This window comes from Clytia hemisphaerica, unplaced genomic scaffold (genome assembly GCF_902728285.1).
Source record: "Clytia hemisphaerica strain Z4C2 unplaced genomic scaffold, Clytia hemisphaerica genome assembly, whole genome shotgun sequence".
NCBI classification, from domain to species: domain Eukaryota; kingdom Metazoa; phylum Cnidaria; class Hydrozoa; order Leptothecata; family Clytiidae; genus Clytia; species Clytia hemisphaerica.
Window position 1 is genome coordinate 592,281 of NW_027103761.1, and position 25,553 is coordinate 617,833.

Genomic DNA, 25,553 nt, shown 5'->3' on the forward strand with positions numbered 1-25,553 from the left:
ATCATATCATATTTATACTCACATTTTATAAGAAAATTTTGTAACATATATTTTGCACTTTTTCGGTTTTCTTTAGATGTAATTTTTGTAATTGATTGTTTGGAAAGAAAGAATTGGAAAATAGTTTCAAAAATTATAATATCGACCCTACTTGACTTTGCAAATTCATGGTATTCATGACGTAATGTTTTCTACGGTAAGACCCGTCCGGTTTTTGCCAGTAGTGGCAAATTTTATATAACTTTTGTCTAGTTTAAATTTGCCACTGTTGGCTAAACCCGGGGTATTTCCGAATGACCTGTAAATTTAAATTTCTTTCCGCCAAAATTTCTTATCTTAAGAACCCTACAGTCAATTCAAATCTTCTACAGGGCTTTCGATCAAAATACCTAACTTAAACCAAGGTCCGGGAGGCGTTTTTAAACCTCCTTTTGATTAAACTATGTAGTTTGTGTTAGCAATGAGTTTAAAGCCCCCCCCCCCGAAGAAATAGAGATAAATATTTAACCTTTCTCAAGCAAGAAAGAAAAAGTTTCGAGATTTGCATCGCATTTAGAATGATGGATTGAATCTTGCCTTACCTTTGTTTTTAAGTAGCATATTTTTCGAAGTCTGGGTCAAGCGTTTTGGATGGGAAATAAGTAGCTTCTTATCCAGGAGTTTCGAGTCTAGCCCCTTGGGGGCTTTGAAGTCAATGGTGTTACATCAAAAGGGCCTAGGGGAAAGACGTCTTCTTTTTAAAAATGTTTTTTATACTTCAAATTGGTACTGATACCAAAGATGGAATTTGTTTCTTCGAGAATTTTCTTCGAACATTCAGTCGCTACTTCACAAAACCTAGTCTTTTGGGTCTTATGCTTATTTGGAAATAAAATCGAGGAACCAGAAAAGAAACTCGTCTCAAAGAGATTTTTCCAGGGAAATTGTTCTTCTATTTATTTAAAATCTGCCGTAGTGAGATTATTTTCAATATTTTAATATTTTTTCTCAGCCTGTCTTCTTTCCAGACATTATTCGTATAAGAATGAAGATAAATTAGATAATTAAATTAAATTCTTCTTGTCTTTTTTCGAAATAAAAACCTGCCAAAAAATGATCCAAGCCTTCTGCTATTTCATCCATGATCCATTTTTTTCAACGAAAACAACAACTATTTTAGCAATCTTGTCAGTAGCTTTCAATTATCCTGCCAAGTAGATAAACATTCCACAGTCCACGAAAAGCTCGCAGTACCCTCACAGCTCATACAATGACTATCCTTCAATCATTCGAATTTCGACACCGTTGATTCTCGTAAAAATTCCGTCAACTTTTTTCATCCGATAATTTTTCATCACTGTCCTGTACATCCATCGGGACCATACTTTCTTTAAACCGATCATATAAGTATTTCGCGCGGTCGAATCCTTCACTGTGCGGTTGCTGTGTATCGGAAATATGAGCACTGTCATCATGTAAGGGAATATCAGTTTCAAAGCGAGTAGATTGATGATCGTAAATGTCTTTGAGTTTTGAGAAGCTATCGAATATAGAGTTTTCTCGTGTTATTGTGTCAGCCAACGTTCGTAAGGCTGTTTCGTTTTTATTGCAATCTTTGGTATAGTCATCTAAAGGAGGAAGTATTGTTAAAAACTTTAAGAAATATTCTGCGTTGCCCTAAGATTCCTCCCCCTTAACGACCGACAGAGATGTGCCAATGGAGTTTGAAAAGTGGAACCTGTCAGATATTATTGTTTGCTAAATTTGGGACCCTGTCGGAACAAAAAATAAAAATTTTTGCCTTCCACCCTGAAATAACTTGATAATTTTGCTAAGTCGACCCTGCCAGATACACGTCTCGGAAATTAGTAAATTTTGGACCATGTCAGATATCTTTAGAGCCAAAAAAGGGACCTAACAAGCGGCACGTCCCATACCAAATTTTGCCTAAGTGCCTCCTCTGGGTACTCCCCATATGTATTAAGTTAGTTGACTGAGTGAAGAACTCTCCTGGATAACTGAGACAGGGATATTAAAAACATTGTCGTATTAGCTTCGATTCAAGAATTTCATACGATAACAACAATTGATTTTCAGCCTTCAACGCAACGACCAGAAAATACGTACTTCATAAAACATATTGCTTGAGAAAAGGTTAAATTCAGGATTCCGTGCCTATGACATAGATATCGAACTACTGAATTAAACAAATTGGCCTTACCTGAGAGAGTTCTCATTTTATATTGGTTAGCATTCCTTGGTGAACAACCAGAGATGGTATAACTTTTAATGCGTTTGAAAGGAGATTCTAAGGGCGGTTCTGTTTGAGGTGCAAAACGAACGCCCAGATGTTCGCCATCTATCAAATCCAGTTGTGAATCGTGAGAAGGATTCATGCTAATGACGTGATCGTTTGTTTGCACCGAACCATCCACGAATGGTTCTTGGTCTGAATATTCTGCATATAAAGAACGCTGACGTTGTACTTTTTTATTACTGATGCGGATGTAGCAACAGACGATTGTTATCACCAAGGAAACAAAAACACCACACGAAAGAATAACCGCCAGCAATATGACCTGCATGTTTGTTTCGTGACTTTTTTGCTGACAATGCTATTTATTGTTTTTGTATGGGTGAGGTGACTCATACCCAAAACAGTCTCTTGTCTCTTCGAAGCAACAAATGCTTCAACTTTTTTCTCTATTATAAATTATTATTTTTTCACTTCTTCTTATATGTTGTAAGTTTCCAGGTATTAGTGATGTTTTTTTTGCTAAAAGGAATACAGAAATAGAGATTCATGATTACACAGTATCAGTGATACCCCCTTCTCACATACCCACTGGGACCCTTTCTCACTGGAAAAATTGGCCAAAATATCGTCCCCGGTGGAAAATTATACTCCAATTTTTGTCCCCACTGAAAATAATCAAATAAACCAATAGTAGGGGGAAATTTGTAAAATCGCTCGATTTTTTTAGTCAAAGCACTTGTTATACATTTTTGGAAAGCTAAGGGGTAGGGGAATCAAAATAACTTGGGTGCCAATTTTGTTTAGGACACTTTGGTGTGATTTTCGGACAAATACGACGGTCTCGGACAAAAATCATAGGGTGAAAAATTAATGAAAATTTTAGCTTGAGAAAACGGAGACCTGTTGTATATTTTTGGAAAGCTCTCAAAAAATTAAGATTAGTGATATATTGCGAGTATAGGTGATTTCTTTACCTAACTCGAGATATTAATCCTTAAAAACAGTGTTTTTCAGTGTTTTTCAGCCAGAAACAGCTGTTTTGTCCAGTTTTTGCGCTTTTGGAAGCTCAATATCTCGAGTTAGATACTGAAATCACCTATACTCGCAATATATCACTAATCTTAATTTTCTGAGAGCTTTCCAAAAATATACAACAGGTCTCCGTTTTCTCAAGCTGAAATTTTCATTAATTTTTCACCCTATGATTTTTGCCCGAGACCGTCGTATTTGTCCGAAAATCACACCAAAGTGTCCGAAACAAAATTGGCACCCAAGTTATTTTGATTCCCCTACCCCTTAGCTTTCCAAAAATGTATAACAAGTGCTTTGACTAAAAAAATCGAGCGACCTCAAAAAAACGAACAAATTTCCCCCTACTACAATCTTCACTGCAAAATATCATGCTATTTTCCCCATCCCCACTGAATTTTTTGACTTGAAAACAAAAGAATTGAAATCCCCAACCATCAAGTTTCAGTAAGTTATTTTTATCTCTACTGGCTGAAAGAATCCTACCGGTTCTGTGAGAAGGGGGTGTCTCATTGGGCTGGAAAAAGCTAGACATAAACAGTGCAATAATCCAGATCATTTACGGTCATTTACTTACCACATACTACCTCATTGCCACAAAGTTCAGTACAATTGTTTTCTACAGTCGATATTTTTCCTGGATAGCCCAGTAATCTAGGCCTTTTAGACAGTCTTTCGATTGTTTTCATGGGGTCCACGGCCAATCGGCTCGGCTATCTATGAACTAAACGGAACATTGGAAGGAGCGGGGATTCGAACTGTGATCCCCTAGTTAGAGACGTTGACGCCTTTGACCATTTGGCCATCGCTTCTTAAAACTTCACTTCACCATTTGAAAAAATTATGATTATAACAACCCACATACATACAAATAGCTTGGCTTGTCTTGTCTCATGAATAAATCAAATGAATCTCTCTTTTTTTCCATTTTTAATTTGCATCTTAAAGAATTCTATTTCTTTATATCAGAAAATGATAAGATTGATGATGGGGCAATGATAATATACAATGAAAATTTTTTTTTTTTGGACTGATCTTAGATTTGACTCATCAGTTTATTGAACCCGCCAAATTTTTCCAAAAAGTTGGTTCATCAAAATTGATATTCTTGATATGCGTGTAAGTCAAGATTACGTCATTCTCCCTATCTGAAACACCTGAAAACACTGGAATTTGACCCCTGAGTGTTAGTAAAAATAGCAACACATGGGTCAAATCCCGGTTTTTTCGGGTGTTTCCGATATAAAAAATGACCTAATCTTGACTTACGCATATCAAGAATTGAGGCATAAAGGTTTTTTCAGCGACATACGTCCATTGCATGAAGTGTCCGCTGCCTGGTCACACGCACGACGATAGTAGACATTTTGATATGCATCATTCGAACATTCGTCATTCGAGAAGTGTATTATACAGAAAGCCACGTCACTTGATTAATGAATAACTTCATCATAGAGATGGTAATCACACTTTTTGGTCATAAATATACCAATAATATATTGCGTTTCATTACATTGTATTGTATGGCAAAAAACTGTAAACAAAATAATACAATTTGGTTCTGAAAATGCACTCTCATTGTCCAGCTCCTTCGCTCCATCTTAAAAGCAAGCCGCCGAACCGTATCAATATCTACATCAGTATTACTACCTAAGGAAACTAATTTTCGCGGTAACTAATTTTCGTGGTTGACACCTACTTTTTTGTCAAAATTCTTTCATTTTCCTAAAAGTTTTCAAGAATTTATAGTAAAAATTGCATTTCGCAAAACTAATTTTCGCGGTAGACACCCAAAAACGCAAAAATTAGTTCCCTTAAGCCCGGGGGGGGGGTACTAGGGCAAAATGGGTTACGGGGATGCTCCGCTGGTCAGGGTACCTTTTTTAACCTCCACGAGTCCCAGGTAGGGTCGCAAAAACACCAAAATAGAAAAATCAGTCCCTCGTAGGGTGCCTATTTTTGGAAAATTTGGGGAAAAAGTAGAACATTTAAGAAAATTTTGGAATTTCAGTCCCATTCAGGGTCACTTTTTTCACAAATTTCGAGTCCCACGTAGGGTCTCTTTTTCGAACCTCAGCGGAGCACCCCCGTCGGTCGACAAGGGTAGTACCCCCCCCGGGCCCTTAAGGTTGAAGGTAGTACATAGCTCACCGAGACAAACTGTTTCTTCTTCGCTTTCGTATAACTCTATAACCGACGATCAATTGCGATCATGATTTTCTCAAGCAAACCTCACTTCTTTTGCAACCACAAAATAACTAAACATGAATAAAACCTTTCCTCAGCCATATAAAGTTCTGTAACAAAAATAAGCAGATTGAGCTGTAACTTATGTTCAGAAATTCTCTTTGAAACTTCTCAAAGTAGCTTCATAAACAACATGGTAAAATGAAAGAAAAAGAAAGAATTTAACCTTGACCCTACATAAATGGAAAATCTCCAACAATTCTTTGTCACTCAGCAGGAGATAAACACTTTTGAACTTTTTTCAACGAAGATAAAAAGAATTCATGAAATATTCCAGCACCTATCACATAATCTATATGACACTTTTGGAAAGAACTTCAAGAGCAAACAAAATTCAACGTAGTAAACACTTGTAAAGACGAGAGAAAATCATTCGAATGACGTAACCTTTTCTCAAGAGTTCACAAAAAGTTTTATAAACGTTGACAACAACCAACAAACATTTATGAAATTTTTCTCACAACAATTACAAAAGTTTCCAACAAACTTTTCCTAGTGTTATGGAGCAATTATACATAGCAGGAAAGTCGCTGTTTGAGACGAATCATTCATAGATAGTCACACTGCTGTTCCTCTTACAGACTCGTCAGGATACGAGATTACAGTGAAAACATATCAATCCGACGATTCAACACGATAAAGTCCAGAACAAAAATACATGTAATGTTATGAATGATAATTTTCAGACCTTTTTCCATGTCCAATCGAATGAAAAAGGAACAGGGGGATATACTTCCTTCTTATATTCATCCTTTCTAGGTAAAAAGAAGTTCAAAGTACTAAATAATCGTTATTGCTAAATGCATGTGTATGTGAACTTTTGAAATTTAAAGAAAAAAAGAACCTTTTTCCATGTCCAATCGAATGGAACAGAGGGACCGGAATACTCCTACTGTATATTGTTCTTATATTTTCTCGGTAAAAAGAAGTTCAAAATACCAGAAATCAATTTTACCTCCTCACTCAATACTCAATGCATGCGTATGTGAAAAAGAAAACGGATGGAAAAGAAGACGAAATACAAACGAAAAGAAGAAAATAACTTTATTCTAGCCTCAAGTTACACCAATAACTAATCCTTAAAGCATAAAAAAAAGCATCAAAAAGTTAGCAGCTTGTACATTTTACCTGCCCTCACTTTTCCTTTTTCTGACAGTTAAAAAAAGTTAGTAGAGATAAAAGAAACCTGAGAAAAATTCCTTCTTTTTTCTGATAATCTCTGACCAAATGTTTTTACATAAAAAAGAGAAGAGAGAAAATGATTTTGTCTACAGTTTTTTTTTTGTTAAGGAGGGGATGACTTGTTGATATGATACCTAGATACCTTATCAGATGAAGTCTATTGACGTAAAAAGACTTTCTATATATATTGCTCATTTTCATCCCTCACCACATACTCATCATCAAACCTTCTTTTCATGACATATCAACATCATCATCCATAATAATTAAGCTGATATCTCATTCACACCACACACGTTACGACAACCTCTACTCTATCTGATGAAAAGAAGGATAAATCTGTAAGAAATGAGACTTGAGAGAGAGATTTAAAGTTATGAATGACAACAACTTATTTAAAGAGCTCTTCACTTGTTTAACATTCTTACAGGCTAAATGTTGACTGACACTTATTTGGGATATAACGTAACTTTAACCCCGATACACGTTTTTTCTATAAGAACAAACTATATAAGAACATAAGGCCAAAATATTATAAGAACACGTTAAGATCATTTAAGGCTTTGTGGACTCAAAAACACCCTTTTTCTTAGGAAAATGGTTAAAAAGCTCACAAAATGGTGAAAAAAAGAACAAGTTAAGAACATATCCGAAGGTATAGAATTCGTGATTTTTTTCTACCGGAACTTCCCGGTTTTTGCCAGTATTGGTAAATTTAAACTAGAGAAAAGTTATTCAAAATTTGTTACTACTGGCAAAAAACCGGGGTGTTTCCGTGGAAAACAAAACACGTTGTGAATATCACATATAGCTTCAGTGGTGGAAGAAGGACCTAGGGTGGAAAGACGCCATCCTTATACATGAAAGTCGTCCTCTAATCTAGCTCCATAGCAACAGCAGATTCCTAGAAATCTCAAACACAGAAAAAAAGCTGAAAGTTGATCTTAAAAATATAACATGATATTTAAACCTCTGTAATTGTATGTTAAGTTTGAATGGTAAAAAAGCTCCGCGAAAATACAAGTTAAAAATATACGAAATAATCTACCATTTTGAAAAGACATGTATATAAAAAATTGGTAACTAGCTAAAATAGATAACGATATGTATCTACGTAAAAAGAAAATGTCTGTTTTATTTCATTGTAAAAGAAAGCGAATGTCAACAACCAGGGATGAGAATATAGAACACGGTGCAAAACGCTTCAAATATAATTGTCCTTAATTTATGAATCCACACAGAGGATAAAACAGTTTGATGATTATACATACATGTCTTATGAGTGACAGACAGGCAGTACAAACTACCATTAACTTATTTGACAAATTGTTATAACAGGAAGGAGAAAAAGATCAAACTCTAATCACTCATCTTGCTGCGTTAGTCACGTCATTAACTAAGATATCAGCACATTAAAGTGAATCAGTTTCGCCAAAATGATGGCTGTCGACTAACTTAGTTAACTAAGCCCGTATTCACAAAGCTAGGACACACGGCTAATGGCAATAAAGCGTTTTCGGCGCTTTAAAGATTTTTTATATTTACGGATTTTAAGTTTGCCTTCGAGTACTGAACTAGTTATTCAGTCACAACTTACCATCAGATTTATGCTAGTGACTGAATCAAACTAGCTTAGATTTCTAGACTAGCTGTCGACTATGACATCTCCAAAAAGAGATAAAGGATATAAACTAACCTGACCTGCGTGTCGAGACGTCCTTTTCTTTTCAATCCTAATCCTCCTCTCAACGACCAAACCACTTTCAGTTCATACAAACGTCATTTGTAATCTCAAATATTTCATTTGCATTTATATTTGACCTATATATGCATAACTGTTTAACGAACGTAAGATAACGTAGAATCATGTTATGATGTTATGACATTATGTAACATATAAATAACGTTATTACGAATGCAAAACGTCTTTACTTTAAATATCTCATCTGGATTACGTAGTAAAATGTATAACTGAATATCTGATGTGAATGGGTTTTTTTTCACCTTTTGTTGAAAGTCCTAAAGGTGGAAGAAGTTGACGAAGGTAAATTGAGTTGGTTGGAAGGATTGGTAGGAGTGGATTGTTGTTGTTGAACGCCTTCTGCTGTTGCATTGATATCAGTGGGGTCATCAATTCTAAGTGCAGAAGCAGCGAGATCGTTCAAACAGTCAGGATCATCGAGAATAGCCGTACTGGTGCTCAGTTTAGTTAACGTTTCCAAGATCACTGAAATGAAAAAAAAAACATTGAATTTCTTAAAAATGTATGTATGTATGTTGTTCTCTTCCTGAGGAACAAAGGGGACAAGGGAAATAGTAAAACAATAACAAGATGATCCCTACTCAATAAAAGATTAATTAGGGTAGTGTATAGATTCTGAATTTCTTAAACATATAATTTCTGGAAATATAATTATGGAAATATTGGTTTCTAGAAGAGTCGATGACAAGAACAATTCGAATACGAAACCAACAAAATTACTTTCGGAAAAAAAGAGCATCACAGGCATCAATTTACATCAAATTTTGAGCCCCTTGGTATCAAGTAGAAGACTGAAATGAAAGCTGTTTTAATGAAAAAAATATCCTTTTGACTATCAAATATTAGTTCAGCTACTTTCATGTGTCAATAGTGAATAGTCAAACGTCAAAGATGTTAAAATCGAAACCAGAAGGTCGGGAAATGAGAAGATATCAATGTCTAGTAAAAAGTAGCAAAAAATAACATCGTGAAAATATTATCTCACATTTTTTTTTCAAAAAGGTTTAGCAAAAATAGACCATTGCAGCATCTAATGTGACATTTCTGTTCTAAATGATGCAAAAGCAACGGAAAACTTTTATATTTTGTGGTAAAAAATGTCTCCCAGCGAAATGGTTTAGCAAAAATAGACAGATGCAGCATCTAATGTGATGCAAAAGCAACGGAAAGGCTTTATATTTTGTGGTCAAAAATGTCTCTCTACATTTTTGCGGTAAAAACGTTTTTCGTGCAGAAAATTTTCACCGCTGAGATAAATGAAAACAAAACTTTTGGAGGGGAGTCGATGACGCAAAAAAATTGAGAAACACGCAATATTGACAGTAGAATGGCGTCATTGGCGTCATTGATGCGATGATTTATTTAGCTTAATGCCAATCTATGCGAATGTGATGCACATCATTTATTCATTGACGAAAAAGATTAATTCCTTTTCGTAAAACATGCTAATAAACCACTTCTACAAACGGTTGAAAAAACTTTCGCTAAGTTCTACTAAAATTCTGTATACACCTACTCTCGGGTACCTAATAGCCGGGGGATTTGGAATAAGCGGGGGGTTTGGAAAATATCTCAAAACTTAATAAGCGGCAGGGGGGGTTGGAATAAAAATGTCCTGGGTGGAAAATTTTCGAAAAGGAGGCTGATACAGCAGAATTAGGACAAAAGAGGGAACTTTCAAAAAGATTTTTCCAAAAATCAATAAGCGGGGGGGGGGGTTGGAATAAGAATGTCCTGGGTGGAAAATTTTCGAAAAATTAATTAGCCGGCCTCCCCCCTGCCCCCGGCTATTAGGTACCCAAGAGTATTATTTAAGGTTGTAAGCTGGTACGGATTTACGGTGCCAAAATATGAACCCATTTAACACACATACCTAGTCGGAGGTTTGGTAAAGTGTAATGCGAATCAACCCATTGAACGACAGATTCAACAAAATTCTTTCTCCACCTATTATCTAAGGTTGCAAGCTGGCATAAATTTACGATGCAAAAATATGAACCCAGTGTACACACATACCTAGTCGGAGGTTTGGTAACGTGAAATGTGAATCAACCCATTGAATGACAGATTCAACAAAATCATCGATTGATTTCGTCCGCACGGACTTGTTGTACGAATCAAACAGTGGCCGGACGATTGCTGAAAACTAGATGGACAGAAAGGAATTCAAAACATATTTAGAACATCTTTTTTGAGAAAACTCCATTATTTGCACATCTAGGAGGAACATGCAAAAAATTCTTGGAAAAATTCAGTCTAAGACCATATTACGGTTTCGTGTTGCTCAGAAATCTAGGACAATTAAATTGCCGATTAACCACCATCCTCATTTTTTCTCAATTTCAATCGTCTTTTAAAGCGTCTCGGTAATATTTTGCGAAAGATTTGCGGATTTTTTATGCCTAATAGGCTAACCTTTTCAAGAAAATTCCGGTTTATGGCGGAACGATACGGAATCGGAATCGTAACGTCTGAACATGGTCTCTCTTAAAACTCTTGTTTAAATCAAAGAATGTTCGGAAAATATTTAACTTCTTTTTCAGGTTTCATTTTGGAAAAATCACAATGAAATGAAATACTTACAATCCACGATTTGCGGTCGAGCTTGATGAGATCTTTGCAGTATGCCAGGAAACCTTTTTCTACCGTGTTCGATCCCTGATGAGATGAAAACGTTTACGATGAAAGAATATCGCAAATATCAAATATCATTTCTTGTAGCTTTTTACCGGGTTGAAAGAAGGAGACGTTTAAACCCCACATGGTATCAGATTTTGCCATCGAATCCCATCTTTAATGAGATTAATTTTCGCGGGAATAATACGTATATCACAACCAACATACATAGTTTGGCAATAAAATAGCAAAAAATAACATCGTGAAAATATTATCTCACAATAAAGTCGCCCATTAAATTAAGTACCCGCGAAATAAGCTTTTCCAGAAAAAAAACATAGGGGGTATATGTTTTTTTTCTCCTCAACACCCCTGTTGTACGGTTTCTTTCTGGAAAAGCCCAATCTTAGAATTTCACAGATGAGCTCAACTGCGAAATTTAATCACCGCTGAAATCAATAACATTAAAGTATACTTTAATCGGATTAATTTTCGCGAGATTAAATTTCGCGATTTCGCAAATTTTTGCCATTTTCGCGAAATTAAAACTCGCGAACATGCGTGAGATTCCTGATTTGGGAAATTAAATCCACCAAAAAACTTTTAAAATTGTATTTTTGGCGGAGAAACTAGTTCCAAGTCTCCATTTATGGCAAAAAATGGCTATTTTCAGCTGTTTTCTATTTCAAAACTATGACTCGCGAAATTAAATCCAGAAAATTTCGCGATTTTTCTAGCTCGCGAAATTTAATCTCGCGAAATTTAATCCGGTTAAAGTATTATGAAATAATTTCTCTCAATTTATTTGTTCACTTGGACTTGAATTACCCGTTGACAACGATAATTTCTTGTCCATATCTAGACGATGCTCTCGTCCATTTAGAGGGTCAGTAAACGCGGGAAAATATATATGGACAGAGTGGGGGCATCAGGGCAGTTCACGGGAAAAATAGTGGCGGTAGAGTTTGGAACACTGTAAACATCTCCCGCCACTGCTTACTCCACCCCGGGATAACCACCGATTTCAAATTTATCCCACCTCTCCTAAACTATTCCCTTTTTTAGTGTCTTGTGTAGGCGATAGGACCGTCTAGTTCATATGGTGGAGATTCCGATGCCGAGCAATTATCAAAAACATAAATTCAGACAATTTTTCTCTACGTTTTCTCGATATTAGTTGTTCTATATGTAATTTATTTTTCGCTTTTTTCCGAACTAAAGATGGAAAGGGAAACAATAACAATATACCTCTAATGAAGTATCAGCACCTGAAGACGGTAATCGCTTCTGACATTTACTGAAGGAAAAGAATCATTGCAAGTTATGTGAATTATTACATTCAATAGACGTGTGAATTTCAGGTCGACTTACGGTATGGAGAGAGTTATTGTATTGTGCGCGTCTTAAATAATGTTAAATAATTCATGATATTCATGACGTAATGTTTTCTACGGAAATAACCCGCATTTAGCCAGTAGTGGCAAGTTTAAACTACACAAAAGTTGTATAAAATTTGCCACTACTGGCAAAAACCGGGGTCTTTCCGTAAAAACATTACGTCATGAATATCATGAATTCTAAAGACGAGTGTTTTCTATGCTAACTGGATAGATTTGACTGATCGATTGATGGCTGTTCGGTTGGTTGGTGTGTGGAGTACATACCTGATCTCGTTGCGCATTTCTTCGATCTCTTGTTGTATTTTGTTCATCTTGACGTCACAGGAAGCTCTCTCTTGCACAAGCTCCTGGATGTAATCACATGCTATACAAAGAATGAATGGAAATTATTCGTTGTGTTGGTGGGGTCTTTATGTAGCTGAAATATGGTATTCATGATATGTACCATTGTAATGTCTTCTAACATTACATCATAAACCCAACAGCTGATTGGTTGAAAGCGACGTATTGACTGATGTTACGTCATTTACAACCAATCAGCTGTTGGGCCTTTAGTGTGACATCAACATTGCAGTGATAAATATTATGATTAGCATTGAAGCCGCACTAAACATTCTTTTGACAACCTTAAAACAAGGTATGCAAGGTCAATAAATGCCTTCAAGTAGCACAATTTTTCAATAACTTTTTCAGAGCCAATTAATGAGCAGCACAAGACTAAAGTAGACAAATCAAAATTAAGTAATCGAACACGAGAATGGGAAACGAAGGATGGCCATAGATTTATAAAGCTCAAGCAAAGGGCTAGGTATTGTGCTTCGGCTGAAAAGTGTGCCGTGGTTAGATAGGAAATCCTACCTAGGTCACGTGACATTGCAATAAAATTTCAGCGCTTGACCAATCAGAATCTTCGCGGGTTTTCGAAAAAAATAGCAACAACATTTTTTACGATATTCAATTTTTTTTTGCCTGCGATGGCTTAAAGCACGATATCTAGCCCTTCGGTCTTTATAAATCTGCGAGGATGGCTTACTGTTCTGAAGAATAGCGGCATTGCTGAGTTTGGGAGGTTTTCCATTGATAGGACCTTGTATGAAATTGTTCAGATACAACATATTCGATAGTTCTTCAAACGCGTTCTATGTTGGATGGAGAAATAAAACGATACTGAGTTGACATGATGTAAGCAACCTTGAGGGGGGACCGACCTTGGTGGCATACCAACCTTCGGGGCATACCAACCTTGGGGGGGGGGTCACCAACCTTGGCGGCCAACAGAGACGTGTCCCTGGAGTTTGAAAAGTGGACCCTGTCAGATACGAATGTTTGGTAAAATTGGGACTCTATCAGATATCTTCAGAGCTTACAAAGGGGACCCTGACCAGCGGCACGAGCCATGTACCCAATTTTGCCTAAGTGCCTCCTCCGGGAAAGGATCATCGTAATAATTAAAGTTCTTCCTATTAAAGAGCTCATTGATTAACCAAACCACACTCCTGCGTATTTCTTCCCTAGAAATCAAGCTATTGTGTTGATCATCACAAGAAAAGAGTAAGACCATTTTGAGAAGGAAAAACAAGACTGGTGTACCTTGATCATGCCACGTCTTCGTTGCTCAGCTGATAGATGGCATTGACGTCGATGCTCCTAGATTCGAAGGAAAATGAGGACACGGAAAAATAAAATAAAAAGGACCTGACCTGACTTTAGAATATGCAAAGAGACTAGAAAAAGTTTTCTGTCTGAATTACTCTGTCTCAGACCACGTTCACACGCTAAGTTCTGTTTCGCTCCGAAACGGTTCCGAAACGCTGTGAGAACGTCAAAAAAGAAGACGTTACAAAGCAAAACATTCCAAATGGAACTTCTCCGTTTTCTTGCTCCGAAGCGTTCCGAAATGAGTATGAACACTTCCTATCCGTAAAAAATACCACACCGGAGCATTACGAAACCGTAACGTCTGAACATAATCTCAGTGTGTCAGATCAGTGATTTTAATTACTAGGTATATAAAGTGCAGGAGCCAAATTCAATGAGGATTGAACTTTACTTGTCTTTATAGGTAGGGATTGGACTTTCTTAGTTGAAATTTGAATTCAGCCAAGTTGCGATGAAATTGGTTAATTTCCCCAGTGGAAGGGGGTCCCGCTGACTCTGTGATACAGAAATTTTTTCTTATTGACAAAGTCTAGAATACTGAGGAGGATGACTTCTTACTCACGTTGTAAACTGTTCGATCTTGAACTTCCTTCACGCGATTATCCTAAAAGATTCAGATGAGATGGAGTTTTTATAAGATACTTTAATAATTGGTTATTTGAAGTAATAAAAATGATGCGTTCTTTAAAAAAAGTAACAAAATTGTTTTATTACTAGTTAAAGACCAATCAAATCAAATAAGAGCTTATAAAAACTTCATCTCGTCCCAAAAGTTTTGAACTCGGATTTGGCCGAGGTCAACCACGACACAAAAATCATAAAAAACAATTAGTTTTACATAAAATACACTTACCGATGAAGACGCAGACGATTCGTTGCTAATGGTGATTTCACCAACTGCTCCAGTTGTTGACACAGACGGCCTCGTTTCTAAAATCAAAAAGATAAAATGACTGTCAATAATCTTCATGAGATAAAGTAATACAACATAAGTGGCAGTCTATCAAAATACAGATTTCAAACCTGATTTCATTTTCTCACTTCTTGTTATGTACGAACAATCCCTGAGTAGCACTGATCTTTAACTACTTGACTGGATCGGGCTACCCGTATATAGAAAGCCTATCCAGATATAGAGCTGATTAGTCCGCCGTTTTGTTTTCAATTCCGGTCGTCAATAGAACGCGATTCGTGTTACTGCCGCTGTGCGTCAGTTTATTTGTAAATATCAAAAACTTTTATCTAATTAATTAATTAATTCATTTATTGTACATAGTTAATTGTCTTTTATCGCTTCAATGTTCCGTAACTATCCTTTGTTTTGTTGTTCTATTACTTTGAGGATTTTAATGTGTTTTGTAATTATTGTAGATTTTGCTAGATGTGTATAAAAAGTAGATATTTCTAAGTGGAATTGTGTGAGAAATGCTCAGAGCATACGTGGGTGAAATCACAGATTTCCACCTATTGGAAAATACAGAAGATGTATTCTCTAATGGAGTCGATTTCTACGTTTAACAATGGCAGACCTTTACAATTCGAATGTTTTGAAATTCGAACGTTCGAAAATATCTATGGGATTAAGAAGTTAATAATCAAGCCGAGTCCTAAAGGACCCTTTTAGAATAGAAACCTGTGGAGCTGGTTATGGTTTCACCTCCCCGTAAAATGGTGATCCGCTTTGCAGGTATTGCTTCTCCAGTTTTGATTGATCTGCTTAAGTTCACTGGCACCTCCTAAAGTAAAGACAGTAATTAGTGTAGAGATGTTTGAATTCTTTCAAACCTAGTGTCTAACTTGACATTTATATAAAAATCATATCTAAATTTTACACCCTAGAACAAGTGTTTTGCTTTGTCTTTGTTAGGCTGGCGAATGAAAAATTAACTCTGGTGAATGCTAGATTCTATGCCGGCGAATTCTCAGCAAACCCAGTGTATTGATTAACGTTAATATTCACTTGAAGCGGCGAATCGAATTTTTAGACATGCGAATTGTAATTTTTTTCCTTGGACCCGGCGAAGTTCGCTGTTCGCCGGGCTTAAATAAGACCCCTACTAGAAAGTAAACTTACTGGTGAGATTGAACCATGTCTTAAAGCCACCAAAGCGATAGCACTATCCAGTGTGGTGCAGCCAGACGACGTTGGTTGCTCGACATCGCTTGTCTTCTGTTGTCGATCGTTTGTTGCGAGTGGTTGTGGCAAGTTAAGCGTTGTAGCAGGTGAAGACCGGTTAATAGGAATATTCAAGGTTGGTTCGTTTGATCGAGTGTAAACTGGCGATTGAGTATGCGGATTCTCTTTTTCTTGCAAATTCTTTGGTAGCGGTATCTCAAGAGACGACTGACGACTGTATCTTTCATGTTGTTGTTGAGTTGTGGGATGACCTCTTTTCTTTTTGCTACTTGTGTTGGTTGCATGGTCGTATGTTGAATGTTGAGGGTGGTATGACGAGTAAGGTTGTTGTTGAGCACATGAGACGATGACAGGCGATTGAACCGAAGACACGTGTTCTGTTGCACTCTGTTGTTGTTGTTGCTGTTGGTGTTGTGCCTTCAAAAAAGAGAATATTCAAAATTTGTAATGTAGACAAATCTTCACATACGCTATCTTCTCGTTTCAAAATCAGCATGGAAGCTTTATTAGCATGGAAATTTGGTCCTAACTTTTGATTTTCTTTAGAGAGATTGGATACTTACATTGGTTGGGTAAGAGTGTTGCATTGAAGAGGGATTTTGATGAGTCAGCATTTTTTCAGCTTGTTGTTGTACTTGTTGTTTGAATTCGATGTTTTCGTGTTGATGTTTCAACATCAAGTGTAATTGCTGTTGAAGAAGCTCCAAGTAACTCAACGTCGCTTCTGTTCCCTGCGGTACGTTTTGTAAGAGTTGAGCAAGTTGTACCAACTGAGTATCGTTGATACCACTTAGTTGCGAAACTGCGTTTTGTAGGTGTAGCATTTGTTGTTGATTGCTTATACTGTTGTCTGGAGTTGGTGTGGAGTGACCAGAGTGGTGGTTGTGGTGTTGGTGGGTGTTGGCGGCTTGTGTTTGTTGGTTGTGGTTGATGGGCGTATGGCGGTTGTTTGTTTGTTGGCTTGTCATCATGTTCATGTATTGATGTTGTTGACTAGAGGGGTAAGTCTGAGGGTGGTGGTAGTGTTGTGGTTCCACAATGGTTGGTGTGTTCTTCGCTATGGGTTGAGAGTTTTGCGTGATGACGGGCACACAAGACATGATCACGTAAGGCATGGCGGCAGAGGCGGATGCGTGATGTGGCGTGGCTGAGGCGGCGGCTGGTATAGTGTAGTTTGAGTGGTGTGGGCGTGGTTGAATGTCAGAGCCAACAAAGAATAAGGATGGGTGTTTCGCTGGATGGACGATATGGTTTTGTTCGTTCCCACCTTTTGGTAAGATTGGTATGGATGATGCGCTCCTTGGTCTTGAGTTGTTTGTTCTTCCATGGTGTTCACTGTTGTTGTGAGATTCAGGAAACTTCTTTTGTGCAATATGTTTATTACTTTCTAAAGCTTTCTCGTGAGAGTGCTGGCGCTTGGCTCTTTTAGAGTTAGATGGTCCACTGTTATCTCTCTTCTGCGATTTGCCCGATTCTGATTTCCCTCTACCTTTGGGTCGAGTGGACATGGCTGCTTGAATGCGAGACGCCAGGTTAGGTGCTTGGAGTTGAGGAGGTAATTGTTGGAAAGTTTCTTCATTTCGAAAACTGTTTTGATCTTGCATTCCAGTATCGTTGACTTGTTGCATATTGCATGCATGTTTACCTCCTGCCCCATCACCAGAATGAGGCTGAAACATCATGTTGGATAAGTTAGGATAATTTTCTTGATGTGATTGATGATGAACCATGTTGGATTGATGTTGTGTAGTGTCTGTGTGTTGCATGGGTGTGTATGCTTGTTGTTGATCTTGTTGTTGTTGCATTGATAGCATGCTGTTGTCGCTTTGTTGATGACTGTTGTGGTAATTCGAGAAGTCCGCTACAAACGAATCATATGGAGAGAAAAACAAAAAATACAGAACAAATCAAAAGCTTGAATGTGCTTTATCATAAAACTCAGTCTCTGATATTTACTGAAGTTGCTACCGGCGGATTTAAGACAATAGAGCAAGTACGTCGGAAACATGCGAAGGAGTGCAACGCTCCTTAAAAAAATAAACAATGAAATTACAATTGCAAATCTCTTCATCTGATAAGTTCGACATGGTCTAAAACCGTCTATGGTTGTAGACCAACAAATACAAAAGTATCACTTACAAGATAAAAGGAAATCAAAGTTGTCCAGGAGCTCATCAAATGAAGGGTTTAGATGATTAAGAGAAGGTTGGATCATGCCAGAAGAATCTGAAATGAAGACATAAATAGTATAGGCCGATGAACAAATAAACGCCAGTACCCAATAAGTGATTCAGAGACCTGGGAGTATACTCCAACGAAAAGGGTAGCCACTATTTATGGATTTGTTATTGAATAGGTCTAGTACGACTTGGTTACTACTAGATATTAAAAATTAAGTTTGAATAATCCTCCCACACGAAAAACAACACATATAACTAACCTTTTGATAATTGATGTTTTGGATTGTTATCGATGTCTTTTTGCATATCAAGACATGAGGAAAACAGGGTGTCGGGAAATGCATACATCGCAGAAACTGAAAAAAGAATTTTTTCTTAATAAGATTTATGATGCTTCAGAAAAAAAACTTGTTTATAGGGTAGATGTCCCCTGATTTGGGCTATTCCAGAAAAAATTTGCATCCCCTATGTTGAGGTCTTGTTTTTTAAATTGACCCCCCTGGATTATTTTCCAGTTTTTCAGGACCCCTTGGATTTTTTTCTCTTATTTTTTAGGACCACCCTGGATTTTCAACCTCATTTTACTGACCACCCTGGATTTTTACATCCAAAAAACTAGATCACTCTGGATTTTTTATTTTCTAGACCACCCTGGACGCCACACCTCCTCAACATAGGATGCACAGACTATCTGGAATAACCCTTTTATTATGAACAGTTTGATTACCTATGCAACGTTCTAGGTCATAGGTATAATACCAAATTGGGACATTAAAGAAAATTCAGATTTTTCCTTAACAAATCTCATCAGTTGACCATAAAAAGTCCCTCGATAATCTCAATAAAATAGGGAAGTTAGCCAAAAACTAGAAGATAAGTTAGAAGAAAACTTGTACTCAAAGATGATACTCGTAAGAAAATTAAAACAGCCTTTTGGCCTCTTGATATTTCAAAATTGCTTATAAGACAAAAGAAATACATACGTGTATCCAAACTTTTCTCAACTGGCAAGTCCGGTTTTGGTACACTGAAATGATACATAAAGTTTAGCAGGTTGAAGGGGATGGATTAATGCGTGAGTTACCTTCCTCAAGTGATATCAATTTTGCGCTATTTTGATCACATAGTACTTTTAGGGAAAAATCTCACTAAGGAAAAGTTCAGGTTTGTGTGAAGGAAAATTTGGGGAATGTAATGAAAATGCGCTACTTTGTGACATCGTTGAATATTATGAAATATCGTGTATTCTGGAAACAGATCAACCGATTTTTGAGTTGGTTTTGTATTGGCATTGATGAATGTACCTTTCATCTTCTCGTTCATCTAATTCACTATCTGATGATAAGTCACCCTAAAAGAAAAAATGCAAAAAATATAGAATCACCTCTAAATATCTTAAATATGAGATTAGTCAGTTCTGTCTGAGCGACCGTAGTGCAGTGATAGAGCAAAATCCCGCTGCGGCGCGCAAGGTCGTGTGTTCAATCCTCAGCCGGGTCATACTAAAGACTTCGTACTTCGTACAAAAATGGTACCTGATGCCTACTGTCCAATTTCACTATTATCGAACATTGATAAAATATTTGAAAAACTTGTTTTCTCAAGATTAATGTCTTTCCTAGATTTCCATGGTATTCTCTCAGAAAGACAATTTGGCTTTAGAAAAAATCATTCTACAAATCTCTCTCTAATCTCTCTTACTAGAGAGATTCGTAGGTCACTAGGTGATAGCAAGTTCTCCTGTGGTGTTTTCATTTATCTGAAAAAAGCTTTTGACACAGTTGACCACAAAATCCTACTCAAGAAATTAGAACTCTACGGTATCAGAAGTATTCAATTGGTTTCAATCATATCTTTCTAATAGAATTCAATATGTTTCATATTCAGGTGCAAGTTCAAACGCACATAAAATTTCCTCAAGGTTCTGTTCTGGGCCCTGTTTTATTTTTAATTTACATTAATGATCTATATAATGCAATTGAACATTCCCTAACCTCCCTTTTTGCAGATGACACGAGCTTAATCTACTCAGATAAATCTCTTATCAACATTGAAGAAAGTATCAATGCAGATCTCTAAAATCTTTTTATTTGGCTTTGTGGAAACAAAATCTCTTTGAATGTAGCTAAAACAAAAATTTTACTTGTACACAAACAAATCAAACATAATCTTCAGCTTTCGATTAATAATATTCCCCTAAACTTAAGCGAATTAGTCAAATACCTTGGAGGAACTCTTGATCACTTTTTAAATTGGAGAATAAACACAAACAATCTATGCTCTAAATTAACTAGTGCCAATGGAATAATTTCTTAACTCAGACATTTTGTTCCTCTATCTACACTACATCAGATTTATTATGCTCTATTTTTTTCGCATCTTAATTATGCTTGCCAAATCTGGGGTCAAAAACATAACTATAATGTGGAAAGAGTCTTTAAATTCAAAAACGATGCTTACGAATTATGATTTTTTCTGATTTCAATGCTCACTCTAGTAAACTTTTTTATGAACTTAATCTTCTTAAAATTTCTGATCACATTAATCTACTAAATATAAATCTTGCCTCACAGGATCTTATGTGGCTTTTCTCCAATTAGACTCAAGAATCTCTTCTCTCTAAACTTTTATCAACATAAACAAAGAACCAGAGGGAAATTAGTGTGTCTTCTTTTCAGAACTTTTATGTATGGTACATAATCTATCACCTATAGTACCATTGTCTAATGGAATGATTTACAACAGAATTTTCCTGCTTATCCCTTGACTGACTTATCTGCTTGTGAACTTAGGATAAACTTACACAATTATCTTGTATCTGATTACTGATTGCTTTGATTGAGCAGTGACAGTAAAATATAAAATTGTTTCATTTTATTTTTTCTTTATTTTTGTTTTTCTTTGAATTACTTTAAAAATTCACCTATTAATTCATTATTACAAAAAGGTGGCCCATCTCGAATAGCTTGCTAATATGAGGTCTCCATTCTAGCATTGTTTAGTGTTATTATATCATTGAACATAAAGCTTTGTATCATATTTACTGCTACAGTCATGAAAAATAAAAAAATACTACTACTACTAATACTACTACTCAGCAATTAAGATAAGGATCAAGGATAACTAGAGCAATCCAAGGGGAAGAAAGACTTACTTAGTCTGCTTACCCGCAAAATGATGGCATTTCCTATTGTACCTTAAGTAAGAAGATAAAAATCACGAAGACCAATTATATTGTTAAAAGCACACCTGAACAGCTGAGATACTCTTGATCATCGCACCAGAATTCTTCAGCAACTAAAAAGGAAGATAATAGGTGAGATTTTTTTTGATATTGGCTTCATCCATCCTTTTTATGGCTGTATGGTCCCACCCAGTGGACCTTCAATTCACGCAAATTTTTTAACATTTTCACACATTCACGCAAGTGAAAAGCATTCACACAAACCACCCTGTATGAGAGGTCTGACCACCTGAGTTTGTCAGAGTAAGACCATAGAAGTACAATATTAATTTTCAAAAGTGAAAAAAAAACTTTGATTTGAACAACAATCACTCAAACCTTCCCAGTGGTATAATTATAAAACAATTGTTCTACCTTTTCTCCATGGAGACGCCTCCATTTTTTGAATTCATGTAACACAGCATCCAGCCTTCTTCTCCAGTACTTTCCCTCTAGTAGAACTGCTTGAGAAATACTGTGTTGGGTTTCGTCAGAGAATGGTGCAGCAAACTGCAGAAAACGAGCTTTCGTATTCATTTTGTCTAAAAAATTGTACAAAATTTGGATTTACAGTACTTAGCAGGATTTATATAGCTCACGTCTACATTTAAATACTAGTTAGCTAGCCAAAGAAAAATTTCCGAAATAGGGGAAAACAGTCTTGTTAGGAGAAAATTGGCTTATTGAGACTTCTTTGGTAGAGGTGAATGGAATTTTCATTACTCACATTGAATGTGCCAGGCCCTCCATATTGCGTTATTCAGTCGGGTCTTTTGATCAAACTTTAATTTTTGGCTGCGAAAATCCTTATACTTTGGTGTAATGAGCTTTGTGACACTAAAAAGGAAAATATATATTACTATAATTCTATGATGCTACCTATCATCATAAACAAACAGGTTTATCATGATACCGCTCCTTGGTCCTGCCTATCAAATTTGATCACACCTCTTTTACTTCATTGAAAACATAAACACAACTGGAGATATTATTATTCAACAAAATAATTTTCCTTTTAAAATGGGTGAATAATCAGGAATAATTACTTAATTTGCATTTGTTTGCTCTAATATTAATTTGAATCTTTAAAAAAGTGGAAACATTGCGTAGAAATGCTTCCCTAAAAATGACAGAGGGGAATTTTTCTAAATTCAAAAATCTGATTTTTAGGCAAAAAACTTTTTTCAAGAGCCTTGCTGCGATTGCCTCAACAATCTACAACTCGATTATACTATCCAGAATATCCAAACATGTTGATCCCATTCTACGTTGTAACCAAAACGGCTTTCGAAAAGGACGATCAACAATCCATCAAGTATTGGCGCTGAGGAGAATTATTGTATATTGAGGAAATGAAAATTGGAAGGCAAAAGGCAAAAGGCAACAATTATCTTCGTTGACTTTGCTAAAGCCTTCGACAGTGTCGATAGAAGAGCGATGCTGCACATTTTACAGAACTATGGTATCCCTGACAACATCATACGTGCCATAGCCATAATGTATGAGAATCCTCATACAGCTTTGTCAACACATCGGATGGTCCAACAGACTTGTTTAAAACAACAACTGGTATCCTGCAAGGCAATACATTGGCACCATATCTATTTGTAATAGTAGTAGATTACATCCTACGTCAATCGGCAGACTTACTGAACGAGAAAAGGATTGATGTAAAACCAGCTAAGACAATCCGATAACCTGCAAAATACCTCACATACTTAGATTACGCGAGTAATATTGCCCTTTTCTCACAATTAATCCAAGATGGACAAGGACTTCTTCTGTCTCTTGAAGAATCTGCTTCTTGTTTTGGTCTTCTACTGAACTTCAAAAAGATACTAAAAGATACCTAACTCTCAATAAAGACATGATTCATTTAACGTTATGCTCAACCAATGGAGAAACACTAGACTGCAGAAAAGACTTCAGCACTCAAAAAGCGCAAGCATGGTCTTCATATAACCGCCTGCACAATGTGTGGCAATCAACAATTTGAAACAAAACAAAAATATCCTTTCTCAAAGCCTGTGTAGAAAGCATCCTACTTTACGGTTCGGAAACTTGAAGAAAGAACTACAGGATCTTCTTGATGGTTGCTACACCCGTCTTCTCTTGAGAGTGAAAATTATCTCATGGTGTCAGCACAAAACCAAAGCTGAAATCTATGAAAATCTTTCGTTCATCTCCAGTGTCGTCAATCAAAGAAAAGCAAGGCTAGTCACTGCCACAGAGCAAAATAAGAAATTGGTTGAAATGATGTTGAAATGCCCAAACTTTATTGATTATCAGAGAAACAAATGTCCGGCTAGAAGATTTGTCAACAATGATGAATGATAGGAAGAGGTGGCAGGATGTTGTGAAGGCGTACTCCACTGCGGTTGCATAAAGTAAGTAAAGGGGCTGTGATATAGTGGTCATTGAACTTGAATTGTTGCACAGGTGATGTTCAATTCTCACTCGCAGTGGTTCACTTGGCAAATGAATGAATCTTTACCTGGGTCACCCATGCCATGTGAGCGGAATTGGGTAGTCAGTCCAAGAAAGCGTCTATAGTTGCGAAAAGGCCTAAAAGCCTCCTGCAACTGGCAACTCAACCAAATAGAAGCGATTGGTAGTGTTGCCTGTTGGAGAAAGGCAGGACATGTGATATCCCTTCCACGAATAGCTGTAGGACCATGCATCAAAACAATCAAACAGCTTTCAAAATAAAAACATCTCAGCATGATCTGATTTTTTATCCAACGAAAAGGAAGCTATACCTCGATTCATTGTTCAAAACTTCACACAACTTTGCCAGGGAGTCGTCAGCTGAGAAAATAGGTCTCTTTCTTGTTAATGGTTCAGGTCTCTTTTTGTATCTGGTTGACATAAACATTTTGAAAATTGATAAAAATAAAAATTATCTTGATTTTGAATGTTTCACGCCGCCATATCCATGAGCACGAAGCTCATCATGATCAGATGTTTTGAACCATAAACTATTCACGTGACATTTCCGCCTCATACTGAGTTCTGATTGGTCGGTATTCATTCTAAAGCTCCTGATTGGCTCCTCGAAATTAATCTCAAAGAAAAGACATGATGTTAACATGCTCTCGGGACCCTTTTGCTTGAAAAAGAAAGCGAAAGCGACGAGGAAAGCGACTGGGTTCTAAATAAGCAGTTTATGATTGACGTGTATTATTTTGGTGAGGGTCCTGCTCCTTCCAGCCATTTCACTACCAGAAGGGTACATCCACCAAAATTCTAATATCTGGAACCAAGGTAGCCCCTCCTCGAAGGGTACGGGTTGGACTGATATATCAAATAAAACCATCGATCAAAACATATCGCATATCATCAGGGGGGGGGGTGTGCGTTAGCCTAGGTACGGCGTCGGGTGTGTGTCACCCCTGGAGGCCCTGGACGAGGTCCTTGTAAACTTGTTGTACTGTCGTTTTGGTTGCATAAAATTCCACTTGAGAGTTAGTCTGAATCGCAGACCTCTACAAAACCCCATGTAGTATATATCTATAAGGAGCACGAATCCGTTAGTGGATGCCAGCATCCTACTTGAGAGTGGAAGCTCAATTTTCAGCTATCCGCGCGACCGAGTCGAGAAAAGTTAGTGGAATTTTAGTGTGCGAAAAGTGAGATCTTGTGCATAGATCTAAATCTGGTCAATTTTTTGGTATTTATTAGTCCCAAAATAATGATCATAAATTAAAAAGATTTTCCTCCCTCTCAGTCCCGCTATCTTCGATTCTTTGAATTTGAATATAGGTAACGTGTGATTAAGGTATACGCGATTAAATTATAAATTCATACCGTCCGTCGTCACAGGCTGAACTGTGGTAGGTACACTCACACACTGTAGTACAAAACAATTGAGAGTCTCAACTT

At 36.7% G+C, this 25,553-nt stretch overlaps 2 protein-coding genes across 3 annotated transcripts; both read right to left on the bottom strand.

The window, feature by feature from the left end:
• Positions 1-906: 906 nt before the first annotated feature.
• LOC136805640 (uncharacterized) lies at positions 907-2,761 on the bottom strand. The gene is made up of 2 exons (XM_067062217.1): positions 2,201-2,761; positions 907-1,607 (listed from the first exon to the last, which is right to left on the bottom strand). The coding sequence occupies exons 1-2, from the start codon at positions 2,562-2,564 to the stop codon at positions 1,306-1,308; spliced, it is 666 nt and encodes a 221-aa protein (XP_066918318.1). The 5' UTR covers positions 2,565-2,761; the 3' UTR covers positions 907-1,305.
• A 4,877-nt stretch (positions 2,762-7,638) lies between these two features.
• LOC136805635 (MLX-interacting protein-like) lies at positions 7,639-24,630 on the bottom strand. 2 transcript variants are annotated; one of them, XM_067062212.1, is made up of 20 exons: positions 24,431-24,630; positions 22,399-22,508; positions 22,047-22,213; positions 21,698-21,745; positions 19,753-19,799; positions 19,432-19,475; positions 18,709-18,804; positions 18,408-18,494; positions 16,832-18,129; positions 16,206-16,685; positions 15,765-15,867; positions 14,985-15,061; positions 14,694-14,735; positions 14,063-14,119; positions 13,506-13,611; positions 12,737-12,836; positions 12,321-12,369; positions 11,040-11,114; positions 10,473-10,602; positions 7,639-8,921 (listed from the first exon to the last, which is right to left on the bottom strand). In XM_067062212.1, exons 1-20 carry the CDS (start codon positions 24,544-24,546, stop codon positions 8,695-8,697), a joined length of 3,459 nt encoding a protein of 1,152 aa, XP_066918313.1. In that variant the 5' UTR covers positions 24,547-24,630; the 3' UTR covers positions 7,639-8,694. The 2 variants fall into 2 exon arrangements, with proteins under 2 accessions (XP_066918313.1, XP_066918314.1); XM_067062213.1 differs by lacking the exon at positions 14,694-14,735 and having other exon boundaries at positions 24,431-24,619.
• Positions 24,631-25,553: the final 923 nt, after the last annotated feature.

What these genes read in the sequence shown, in the direction of transcription:
- LOC136805640 (XM_067062217.1), bottom strand. Translation starts at nt 2,564, where the DNA reads ATGCAGGTCATATTGCTGGCGGTTATTCTTTCGTGTGGTGTTTTTGTT. An exon ending in TAAAATGAGAACTCTCTCAG is followed by an intron (nt 1,608 to 2,200) that starts GTAAGGCCAATT and finishes TTCCTCCTTTAG; the next exon opens with ATGACTATACCAAAGATTGC.
- LOC136805635 (XM_067062212.1), bottom strand. Translation starts at nt 24,546, where the DNA reads ATGTTTATGTCAACCAGATACAAAAAGAGACCTGAACCATTAACAAGA. An exon ending in GAGGGCCTGGCACATTCAAT is followed by an intron (nt 22,214 to 22,398) that starts GTGAGTAATGAA and finishes ACAATTTTTTAG; the next exon opens with ACAAAATGAATACGAAAGCT. An exon ending in CTTTGATTTCCTTTTATCTT is followed by an intron (nt 18,130 to 18,407) that starts GTAAGTGATACT and finishes ATTCGTTTGTAG; the next exon opens with CGGACTTCTCGAATTACCAC.